General features: G+C 43.5%; 1 protein-coding gene across 1 annotated transcript in view; it reads right to left on the bottom strand.

The window, feature by feature from the left end:
• Window positions 1-11,764, bottom strand: part of ZNRF2 (zinc and ring finger 2) — a 73,123-nt gene extending 61,359 nt beyond the window's left edge. The window contains 2 exon segments of the mRNA XM_067561814.1: window positions 11,011-11,500; window positions 11,503-11,764. Of these exon segments, the coding sequence (XP_067417915.1) occupies window positions 11,011-11,500; window positions 11,503-11,652 (640 nt within the window). The 5' untranslated portion in view covers window positions 11,653-11,764.
• Window positions 11,765-12,523: the final 759 nt, after the last annotated feature.

Genomic DNA, 12,523 nt, shown 5'->3' with positions numbered 1-12,523 from the left:
AAAAGCCCACAGCTAATGGTCACCAAGCTTACTTTTTCCATCTAACAGAATTATTTCCATATTTACAGTGCGTGTTTCCTACCACTAACTTTTTCTACACTGTCATTGGATTTTGGTCCTCTCAAGAGTCTAAGGCTACGGCTACACTGACGGTGGCAAAGTCGCCGCCATCAGATCGATTTCTCTGGATCGACTGAGCGGTCAGTGAAGATCTGCTCAGTCAATCAACATACTAACCCCACCTTCGCAAGTGGTGTAACGCTGCATCAATGGGAACACGGTTCCCGTCGGCGCAGCACAGTGAAGATGGCGCGCAGAAGAGGAGCCCAGAAGTCGACGGGAGTTACACAAGTTTTTTGTGTAGCTTGCGTAACTCCCGTCGACGGCCGCTGAAACCTGGAGGTAAGTGTAGACAGGGTCTAAGACTATGTCTACACTATCACTTTTGTCAGTAAAACTTTTGTCCATCAAGGGGTGTGAAAAAATAAACCCCTGACCAGTGTAAGTTTCACCGACAGAAGCACTGGTGTGGACAGCACTATGCTGGCAGGAGATACTCCCCCGCCAACGTAGCTACCTGCTGCTAGAGGTGGTTTAATTATGCTGACAGGAAACCTCTCTCTCGTTGGCATAGAGCAGCTACCCAGGAGACCTTACAGTGGTGCAGCTGCAGCAGTAGAACTGTGCCGCTATAAGGTCTCTAGTGTAGGCATAACCTAAATGTCAAAGTTGGTTTCAGCACACAGAGCCTATTTATGCCAACAGTATAATCTGTATTTCCTTTAAACTAAAAGCTAGTACAGTATTAGATTTTCCTTCAAAAGCATTTAGACACTTGTGCTTTCTCATATCCAGGATTGGTATAGAGCCCTGTTGTCATTTGTCTTAAAATGCTACAGCTTATAAAGATAAATTCATAGACAATAAGAGACATGAAGATATAAGATGATATAGTTGAGGTTAGAACTAACAAAAAAACAAAATCCTAGGCTAAGATAATATAGTTAAGCACTCAAAAGTCAAGCAAAGCAATGCACCATTTTACAATTGTATTCCAGTAAGTATACATTATAATAATTGAATTAAACGATCACATACTACACCTCTCAGATATAGTGTAACTTACTGTTCTTTCCATGACCAGGGATTCATACATACAGTTATATTTTTGTATACTTCACACTATTTTCATTGCCAATGGGACATTTTCTTTTCTACCCGCCACCAAGCCCTTTGGCTCAGTTTAGGGGATGAGACAGTTAACTACAAAGCTGATTTATGAGAATACCACCCCTTTATCTCAACGGGGAAAAATCTGATGGGGCGGGCCAGCAGTGACTGGGACAACCCCAAGTGAATAAGATAGGAGAACACACACTGAGGAGATGCAGGGGTGCTTCCTCCCCCTCCAGAGTCTCTAGGCCTCAATATTGCAGTATGTAACTATCTTAAACAAATTTCAACTTGAACACCACATTTACACATACCTGTTCTTATAAGGTGCCACAGGATCTTTCACAACTTCAGCAACAGTGTCCGTTAATACCATGTGCCGGGCACTGTTTCTGTATTGACAAAAAGACGACTACTGCTTACTGAAATCAAAACTTCTGCCTGGAGCATCTATATGTTCAAACAGTACCACCCATGAAAGCATATGGCCTTCTTTAGCTTATAAAATGTGATGAAATCACAGGACAAACTGGTATGGCTACAGGTAATTTCAGTCAGAGTGGCTAGCAAGGATTTATGAACAGCATTAGTTTTAAAACACTTACAATAAAGGCTGCTGCCATGTAAATCCTTTATATAAACTCCCTTTTCATATACTAGGGAGAATGATTTACATAAACTCATCTATTTTTTGGTGTATTTATTACATAGTATTAGAAGAAATGTCAAGTGCATGCACCATGTGAACTCCACATTTATGGTACATTTAAGTCAGTCAGCACAATAGCAGAATCTACTAAAAATCTCTAGCAGGTATGCAGCACACCCATTCATTTGGGACTATGCATGGCTTAAAAACAAGATCCAAAAAATGGAGAGAACTCTCAGGTAGATCAATTGCTAACAGAGAAGAGGAAGGTGTCAGAGCCAAATCTAAAGCAACACATGGGGTATGTCTATATTGACAGTGGCGCTGTTGGAGACCCATTCAGTTGATCCAGAAGTCGATGCCATTAATCCATCCCTGCAAAAAGATTAATGCTGCATCAATGGAAGGGCATTTCCCATTGGAGCAGCGTAGTGGGGACGCCGAGCTAGGTAGAAGTTAGGAAGTCAATGAGAGATACACAAGCTATTCTATGTAGCTTGCGTATCTCCTGTCGACTGCCACCAAATTTCACTGGTAGTGGAGACCAGGCCTTGTGTTCTGTTTGTGAGTTGCAATCAGCCATCTCAACCTTAGGGGAAATCCTGTAGGTTTCCTCATCTTTCCAGAGCAACACTAGTTCTCTCTGCATGTGCACAGGGAACAGGGATACTTGCGGTGGTAATGAGTTGCATATCCATTTCAGGTTAGAAAGAAGTCTCAGGGGTTATTTTGGTTTGTCTTCCCACTTTTGTGAAACCCGTCAGGTAGCCAATGAGAGGTGAAGACGCTCATCACTTTTGAAAGTCAGAGCACTTATATGGCCTTAGAAAACTAACTTTTGGTGCTTGTTTTTGTAAAATTTGAGTTCACAACACATTCACAATTAGTGTAGTTGAGCAAAAATCATTGCTTATACACCTGGTTATGAACATTTTAAAATTCAGGATTTGTGAATTTTAGCAGATTTCTTTTTCCTTGATCCATAAGAGACAGATGCTTAAGTTGCTCCAAAAAAAATAAGGTCCCAGAGTGTAGTAACCAATTTTCACAGAATAACATCACTGTGAACAAGTGCAATCTGCTCCATCGCTATCGTAAGTGAACACAGCCTATGGAAATTAATGAAGGTGATTACAGCAAGTAATTAAACAATTAACAAGATGCAGGAGCATTGCAGGAAACTCTAAACAAAGCATTATTTGGCTCATGCATCTGCAGGAAAACTTGAGTAGAAATTCTCAGCTATGTACAGAATTATCCAGAGGTTAAAGGCTTCAAATGAGGCTGTATAAAAGACAATGAATCAAGAACATCTACATGGTAGGGTTCCCTAAAATATTGGTGAGGGCTGGGGAGGAGACCTTACCAAAATGGTTTGAAACCATTGGTGGTCAGCCTACCCTAGAATTATTTAAAGTGTATTCAGATACCTACAAGTAATAAAAAGCCTCCTTTATGAGATGTTTAGATAAAGAAATAGTAACTTTTGGAAGACTGCAAGCAACTAGCATGCAATTGTGTGCATGAGGACACATGGGAATTATTATTCCAAAATTAGGAAGCATCCTAGAACACAGGGCCTTTCATTTCTATTATGCCAAGAAAGCAGGAAGAGTGTGTACATGAGCACACACACACACAAATTACAAGGGAGTTTTTGTTTGAACTGACAACCCAAAGGCTCAATCAGACATTATCGTTACGTTGGTACCAGAAGAAACATTTACACACCCTATTAAAATTAAGTAGTTTGCTTCTCTCCCCAAAACCAATCTTTGTATTTGAGTTTCTCCCCAACTCTAATTACAGTACTGCCCATTCTATTATTTGGCTCCTCTACTTCCATCTTTGGGAGAGGAAGGAAAAAAGAGAATCTTTTCAAACATCCTCTAATTTCCATTCCATTCTCCCCTTCCAATCACTTACTTGGCCCATTCCAAAGCCACCCTGTCACAGTGATCTCTCTCTCTCCCCCCAACTGAGAAATCTGGACAAGGATCCCTGTGAAGCTCATTAATACTATTTCCTTCAGTAACAGGGATGAAAGAACCAAATAACGTCAATGTAAGATGCTTTCTCAGTTCTTCTAGCCCTGATTAGCACCAAGAGAGGAAATGAAATCTGTCAGTAGACCCTCTCCAAATCATCATTCCCCTTCCCTATTTGTGTTTTTGTCCATTCTCAGTACTCCCTTTCTCTACCCACCTTCCCTTGGTACTGCCTATGCCTCTACAGTGTCCAAGCAGCAACAACATGAAACTGACGTGATCCTTGTAAGATTCAAACTTCTAGGGACCCACTATATGTAGAGCACCAGAACCAATCCTTCCAATGTATTTGATCATATAAACAATAGTGTTTTGCTTAACACCAGGGCTTAAGCAGTTTACCGCGAACTTGGGCCAAAATAAAATATAGCAGTCCCCCTCTGTCCAGGGACAATGCCTTGCTAAGGAACCAACCTCATCTGTCAGGAAGACAGAGGGTGTAAAGTCCTATGAGGGTAACGTACCTGGATACTAGCTGGGGGGCACCAGAATTTGTATCTAAACTCTAGCTAATAGGTTTCCAATATATGTAACAGCTCCCAATCTCCTCCAGCAGCTGCAAAGATTAGTTCTCTCTGTTCCTTCACCTACCATTCTAAAGCCCTTAGAAACTTCCAAAGGTGGGTGCTTCCGCTACTCTGTCCACTCTCTCAATCCATGGTCACTGAAGAAAAGTTTGCACACATGCACATCTTTCTGTGACTCTCCACTTCTAACCTCGCTTCCGTTTTAATCTTTCACAATCAACAGCTTCAGGGCCAGCCTCTGTGGCTGCTGCTCATAACTTTCCAAAGCAGAAGCAGAGAAACATGGATGTGATTCTTGTCTGTTTCACTGGTGCCCACAGGGTTCTGACAGCAATAATTAAAAGTAACAAGATTGGTCAGTCTTCACTCTGCTGCATCTTAGGAAAGCTACGAGCAGCAACAATGGAACTTGATTTGTCTGAGAGCACACACATTAATCTCCACAAACACAGCAGCTAGAAACTTATTTAAGCAAAAGCTTAATTCCTTGGAAATTTTAAGGGCATTAGAGCACCTCAATCACCACGAAAAGCTCCCTGTTCACCAGAAAGTAGATTTTTCAAGCCCTACCAACACCTAAGCAGGCTGAAACAATAGCAAGACTTATAATGTGGTCAATTTTAGTGCTTCCAACTTCATTTTCCTCCTACACACAGAATATCATCACTGTAAATACCCAGCCAGGTACACTTTGCACCCCTGCTCCCAAATCAGAAAGCAAAATCACCCATCTCCAGCTTTTTATGAAATAAAGCGATAAAAGGAATGAAACTGACTAGTTTTAAGAGTTCCATTGTCACCCGTACCTGCATAATTTTGGGGAAAAAGAAAGTTGAGCTCTCTGCCCGTCCACAAAGCCAAGGACAAGAGAGGAAATATAAGCCTCCTCACAAAACTCACCAGTCAAAAACAGATTTGGGGTGGGAGAAAAAGATACTTCCCTCTCCCAGAAGCTAGAAAAGTTAAAGAAAGGAAAAGAAAAGGAAACACAGGACCATGCCCAAGTGAACTGCACACCTAACACAAGTAAGGTTAAAAGAAAAAAGTAGCCCTTCGGACAGAGTAGCACCTTGGTGAGAACCCCAAAACCCGCACTCTTCTTTAACCAAAGTTCACATTTCTCTGCTATCAGCATCCCTCTCCCTATAGGCCAGCAAGCATTTCAAGCCATGGTAATTACATTCTGCCTTCCTGCAATCCCTACTATAGGTTTAAAGGTTCACTTGAGGAATTTATTCTTCACTTCTTCTCCTCAAGGTTACTGTATAATGTTGTTGGTGCAAAACAACTGCACTGTTATACTTCAGAGATGTCTGCACATAAGTGGTGAAACTGTCGATCTGTCAGAAGGGATCATCTCCTGATCATTAAGAAGGCTCTCAAAACTAAATGAGCCTCTGTGGGACATCACAATGCAAATATTTGGTAATTGCCTCTTCAGACCCATGAAAAGACTACATACAGAAGGGCTCATCAAATCAGCTTGAATTCTGGAAGAAAGAAATAAAAGAAAGAACACACAAATTTTTCATCTCTTTTGCTGTTTGGACCCTCACAGGCTGGAGCTACAAGACAGAAGCAGAAATCCATAGAGTTAACCTCGGTTAGCCCTGAAAGACATTCAGCACTGACAGACTGCTACAACTCTGTAACCTTTTGGAACCACAGATTGCAACTGATTTGTGTGTATATGCTTGCCTGCTTTAACTTGTAAATAGTTCTTTCATTTCTTTTTCATAGTTAATAAAGTCCTTAGTTAGTTTCCTATAGGACTGGCTACAACTGTTGTCTTTGGTGTGAGATCTAAGGTACAAACTGACCTGGGGAAGAGACTGATCTCTTCGGACGGGAAGCAACCTGAATCTTTTGTGACCTTGTGTGTAGAACAACCATCACTAAATCCAGCTTGCCTAGGCGGCAAGATAAACTGGAATGCCCAAGGGGACTGTTTTTGACTTCATGGTAGGACTGTTGTGAACTCCTGAAGCATTACATTTGTTACTGGGTTGGTGAAATCTAATTATAGAACATACAACCAATTTGGGGTGTCTGCCCTGCTTTTTGACCGTATGCCCTGAGGTTCGCATTCATGGTCATGAACCACTGCAGACAGCATCACATACTGCACTTCCAGTCAGTGGTTCCCTTTTATTATTATTCAAATTATATTAGCAGAGAAATAACTGAAGTAGAAAATTTGTCTTCTCTTCTCCCAGTCTGACCACTCTTAAGAAGAGGTTGTATGTCAAGAAAACACAAGCGGGGTGCTTACACAAGGCTTTTTCGCCAGAAAGCTTCTCCGTTGTGATCATTAGTTCTGCTCCAAAGATTGGAGCAGTAGTGTAAACAAGATCCTAAAATGCTGCTAGTGTTTTAGAGGTGTGCAGTGTTGTAGCTGTGTTGGTCCCAGGTTATGAGAAAGACCAGGTAAGTGAGTAATTATCTTTTACTGGACCAATTTCTGTTGGTGGAAGGTACACAGAGCTACACAGAGCTTTGTGTTTTAGATGGTACAGAAGCTAAACCAGCAGCTACCCAGAGCCCTGCCTACTCTGAACTGTTGAAGTTGAACCAGATGCTGCAATAAAGGGAATTTTTTGTCAAAAAATCCTAGTGTAGACAAGGCCTATCATAGTAACTCTGGTACAGTAAGAGTTAAATAGAATATATAACTAGACATCAGCCTTGACCAGAAATACAAAGTGTTGTAAACATGAATTATTTAGTTAGGCACATAAATTTAAATTGTATTCACTCTTTTCAAAGCCAACTTTTTCACAGGCTGATTTTTATAGGAAGTCAAATGTAAAAAGTATTGTTCTCTCTGTCAAGAATAGATGGGACAACTCTTGCAGATGAGATTAATACCTCAATTTTATCTCCTTAGATAAAGTTGGAACTTTGTACTACGGTGCAAAGAATTGGCTGAAAAGCATGTAAGGTTTAGGCGTCTACTCCTAGCTACAGCGTAAGGCCCGGATTCTGCAACACACTGACTTAAAGGAACTATTCACAATGCATAAAGTTAAGCATACGCATAAGTCTTTGTGGGATCAGTGAACTCAACTGGCTCTCTGATACTTACCCACAAGATACATAGCCATGTCTGATCATAACAGATTGTAAACCTAAAGTTAGCATGAAGGTAAACTCCTCTTAACTCAAAGGCTTTTGAATGAATTATTTAAAAAAAGAATTACTACAATCTGTAATAAAGAAACAGACTGATCATACTTTCCCATTTCTCAGCATATAGCAGTGTTTATTTTTTTGCATTTTAGTGTATCTAGTACTATTCGCATAGTTTTAAATAATTAACAGATTAGCTAGCTAATATTTAAACATTGTTTTACAATGTTTAACGTCACAATGGAGTGCAATTCAATTAGGGCCAATAACTATAGTAGTCTAACAAATGAAATACCCATGTGTTCCAAGTTGTCTGCCAGAAAATACAGTTTAATCTTTACATATTAAACTCATTCTCCAAAGAAACTGCTGAACTGATTCTCAAAATAGTTTTCAGTTTAAAAAGAAATACAAACTGCAATTTACAAAACAAGAAAGGGTGCCTGAAGCATGCTCACAATATACAAAGTAACTGCCAAGCATCATACCTAGACAAGTTTAAGCTAGTCAGAAACAGCACAAAAGCAGTCCTCTTCAAGTTATTTTCCACCATGGAGAGTCCTATTAACTTATGATCTACAACAGGGCCACTTGTCTGAACCAAGCATCTGGATACTATATTGAATTTTTAAGAAGTGTATAGCTATAATGAAACTTACTATGTTAATTGCACCGGAAAGTTATGATGCCATCCACTCATATTACAAAGTATTTAAATTGAAAAAAAAAAAAAGTAGGTTTGAAATGTAAAGGTCCTCCCAGGTTCCCTCCCTTTTTTAAAAAACTGAATGATAGGATTAGTAAGCAGCCATCCATTTTCATATGAAAAAAGAAAAGCTACTTCAGATTGATTCACAGATGTATATCTTGTAACCAGCTTTGCTGGTCACATTTTGCATTTTGATAATCAAAAACCTAATATCTGAGGTCGATCATCTATTAGTCACCTTGCAAGGTGAAAAATTATTGCATTATTGGCAAGCGTACATTCTATATCATCTCAGTCAAATATTTAATATTTTGCACTCTAGTTTAATAGATTCATGAATAGGAAATGAACTTAGCAACAATTATGGAAATTATCACCTGAAATTGTAACAAGAGGAAAATGTGATCTGTAACTGATCTAATGAAGGCTGTGATGCAAGGGTTAAGCAAGGAATCCTATTTTTGAGTTACAAATTGGCAACATGCTTTAAGTTTCAATTATTTTCTCTCACTATATATGGACTGTACAATAAATATGCAAGAGCACAGGATTTGCACACCAGCTTTCACACGTACTACTCTGATAATACAGCAGCCATCCCCACATCAAAGCCCTGCTACTCTTAACTAACAGTTGTTAAACATGCAGCAACTCAGCACTATAAGAACAGTTACACTTAAGTTTTCCTTCTCAAAGGCAAATGCTCCTTGTTAAGGTAGGCTTGATGCTCTCCATTAGCATGTTCAATCACAGCACTAGGAGCAGCAGACCTAGGAGATGACAGGACTGTCTTCAGGTCCATACACACAAAAATGCAACTAAACAGAAATCCGTTTGTAGGGGTGTCTGTCACATGAATGCCAACCAGCCAGGAAGTGTCAGGATTGGAAAAAAAATCTTAGTTTGATCTACTGTTCTTGAGTCTATGCCACTTACATTGAAGGCTAAAAATCTCAAAAGTAAAGCTACAGACATTTCGTATTATAGAAAACTACACTATCACACTGTTGCAAATAACATTCTAATTTATCACTATCAAAATGTAAAGTAAGTTCAGACAGAAACAAGCACCTTGTATCAAAACTCCTTTCCCCCCAAAAAATAAGGTTTCATTCTATTTAAGTCTCAATTTACACTAGCTATAACCTGTATGTATTAAGTTCATCAAGACAATTACAGCAGCTATCAAAAAGAATTAACGCATTAAAGGGCAGTCCTGTTACATCTTAGTGTTTACTCTTATTATAAAGGTTTCATTGCTCATATATGTCATTGAAAAAAGTCAGCTCAACAACATTACCTAAAAAAATTTAAAAATATGCACTTGAAAGGGAGATAGAAGATAAGAGTGCATATTATGCACCAAAACTTTCATTTAAACAGTTGTACAATCTTCTGTACAGAAAAACTGCACTAATTTTAGTTAATCTTTTGCAAACTGTTTACAAAGTGTTTAACTCTGTTCTCAACAGATTCAATATTTTGCTCACCCTCCTCTATTTCTACAGCCTCCAGAAAAATGTATTGCAGTCTAAGAAAATGTAGCATTGCTTTTCTAAAGACAGCTTTTTTAAAATACCTCCCTTCATCTCCACATTTTCTTCTTTTGGAAAAAATAAGCTAACTGAAGGAAACTTCCAGTTACAATAACTTCAGTTTTATTATTGAACTTTCAGTACAGACGATTTATTGACTTAGAAACAGGAACAAGCTGCAGCCACATTTAAAGCAGTATCTAAAACAGTATTTCAGTCTGATTTAAAATAAACTGCATGAACACCTGATCCAATTAAATCCCAATTATATAAGTAGTAGGCAGGAGTATTTACACAGGCACAGATTACAGCTATTAAAAGTCTAAAGTGGCAGGCCAGAGAGGCACTTTTTCCTTTTTATTGTACTAACTAGACTGCTGTGGGGTTTGTTTCATTATTAAAGTCCTCCCTTCCGCTTTCAGAGCTCTAATTTCTTTTAAAAAACTGCATGGCCAAGAAACAGCAGCAGAACACGTACAGAAAACATTGAAGCCTGGCAGAACTAAAAATATGCTGCCCCTTTCACAAAATGATTCATATAAATGCCTCAAAGTCACAAACTACACCCCCAAGAACGAACTGAAAGAGCTACACAAAAGCCCACTCACTTCACTTTATTAATCGGAGCTTTTCAAAAATTTCAGAATGAGGAAATGTGGAACGGGAAACCAATCTGTTTAGACTGCTAACTGAGAAAGGTGCACTGAAATTAAAGTTGATAAGAATATATTGTCCTTTTAACAAGAGGGTAGTGAACCAGATTCAGACGAGATGTAATAATAGGAAGGGGAGATGGGTAAAGCCTCCTTTTCCAATCCCCCCCCCCCCAATAAAAAACAAACACACACTACTGAATCGGCCCTAAGGGACACTCACTACTTCAGCCCCACCAAAACGACTGTGCCCCTCCAGTGTCCCTGAACCCTCACTGAAAACTAGAGACCTACCCCCACCTCCGCCCCACACGTTTGAGGTACAGTACTGTATAATGCTTACTGTATAATGCTTACTGTCCCTCTGTCTGTGAGTGTGTTACAGTCTCTCTACCCCCATACGAGGGGCAGGGCTGGGTAGCAGCGCTGGATATTAGTCGCCCCCCCACACACACACGCACACCGGGCAGGACAGGGGGAGTGCGGGGGGGTTACAGTCTGTGGTTCCCCCCACCCCACACACACACACGCAGGGCACGGGGAGCCGCAGTCTCTGCCAGGCCCGCCCGGGGGGGGGGTTACTTTACCTCCGAACAGGTGCGGTGAGAGGTGCGCGGGCAGCGAGCCGATCACCAGCCGGGGCCCGCCGTGTCCTCCGCCCCCTGCGGGCCGCCCCCGGCCGCCCTCCTCGGCCGTGCTGTCCACCGAGTCCTGCGAGCCGTAGGGGCCGCTGCTGTGGGGGATGCTGAAGGCTGACTGGGCGGCCCGGGCCCCGGAGGCGGCCGCCCCTCCTAGGGACCTGCTCCGAGGCGCCGCCACGGGCGGAGCGGCCGCCGCTCCCGCCGCCGAGCCCCCGGGGGCTGCCTGGGGCGCCAGCGGCGCGTATCTCCCGCCGGCCCCCGCCGAGCGCCCGCCGGCCCCGCTCGCGCCGCCGCTGCCGGAGGGCAAATCCCCGCCCGAGTACGCCCGGGTGCGGCCGTTGGCGGCCGCCGGGCCGCTCTGCTTGGCGCCCATGGCGCTGCCGCCGCCCGGCGCCCTTCGTCGCTGCCCGGGGGCAGCTCCCAGGGGCGGCCGGCCCCTGCTGGCGCGATCCCCCGAGGGGCGCGCGGCGAGGCGCGGGGAGCTGAGCGCCGCCCGCTCGGGGGCCGGCCCGCGCTGGGTGCCGCCGGGATCCGGCTCAGCTGGCGCTCCCGGGCCGGCCGCTGCTCTCGGCTCTCGGGCGCCACCATGAGCCGCTCGGGACGGCGCTGGCTCCGGCTGCTGCCGCTGCTCGCCGGGGGCCGAGCCCCGGCGCCACCATCCTCCGCCGCCGCCGCGTGGGGGGCCCGATTCGGCTCGGCTCGGCTCGGCTCCGCTCTCCTCGTCGCCGCCCGCGGCTGTGGCGAGGGGCGGGCGCTGCCGCTCCTACCGTGTCGCCATCATGGGGGCGGCACCGGCGCGAGGTTCGGCCAGGAGCCGCCCCCCAGCAGCGCCGAGCAAGCCCAGCCCTGCCCCCACTAGGGGGCCTGGCGCCTGCTGCTGTCCGGGCGAGAGAAAGCCGCCTAGGGCCTGGCTCCGAGCCCTCGCCAGGGCGCAGGCTGGGCTGGGTGACTGCGGGGCAGGAGGGACGATCGGCGCCTCCTCGCAGGCCAGAACCCGCTCGGCACAATGGGACAAACAGGAGCTGCCCCTGATTACACTACAGCAGTGGTTCTCAAACTGGATTGTGTCCCCCTTTTTGTGTCTCTAGTAATTTATGCCCCCCCCCCCTTCCACACGGAGACACATACCCATAAAAAATAATCAACGTGCAACTCTCTATTAAAAGCAGTAAGGCGTTGATCAGACAGAGCCAACCATAAGAGCAATACGCAAAACTGAGTGTGTGGTGGCTGCTTACAATTAAATGTGCACACCATATCGTAGCAAACGGATTAATGTACAGATGGCAACGGCTTTGTATAATGCTATGTAAGCTTAACAGAAATCCCTCAAAATGCCCAGCGCCATCTAGAGTCAAACGCCCAGCTCCATCTGAGGCTCTGACATGTCTGAAAGCTTTGCTAGTTATTCGTTGCTGTGGGTAAAATATGCACAGTTATTTTTTTCCCTGAAGCGTCC

The sequence above is a fragment of the Emydura macquarii genome, unplaced genomic scaffold, assembly GCF_026122565.2.
Source record: "Emydura macquarii macquarii isolate MOO-44397 ecotype Brisbane River unplaced genomic scaffold, CSIRO-AGI_Emac_v2 contig_2422, whole genome shotgun sequence".
NCBI lineage: Eukaryota > Metazoa > Chordata > Testudines > Chelidae > Emydura > Emydura macquarii.
This window is presented reverse-complemented; position numbering and strand designations above follow the sequence as displayed.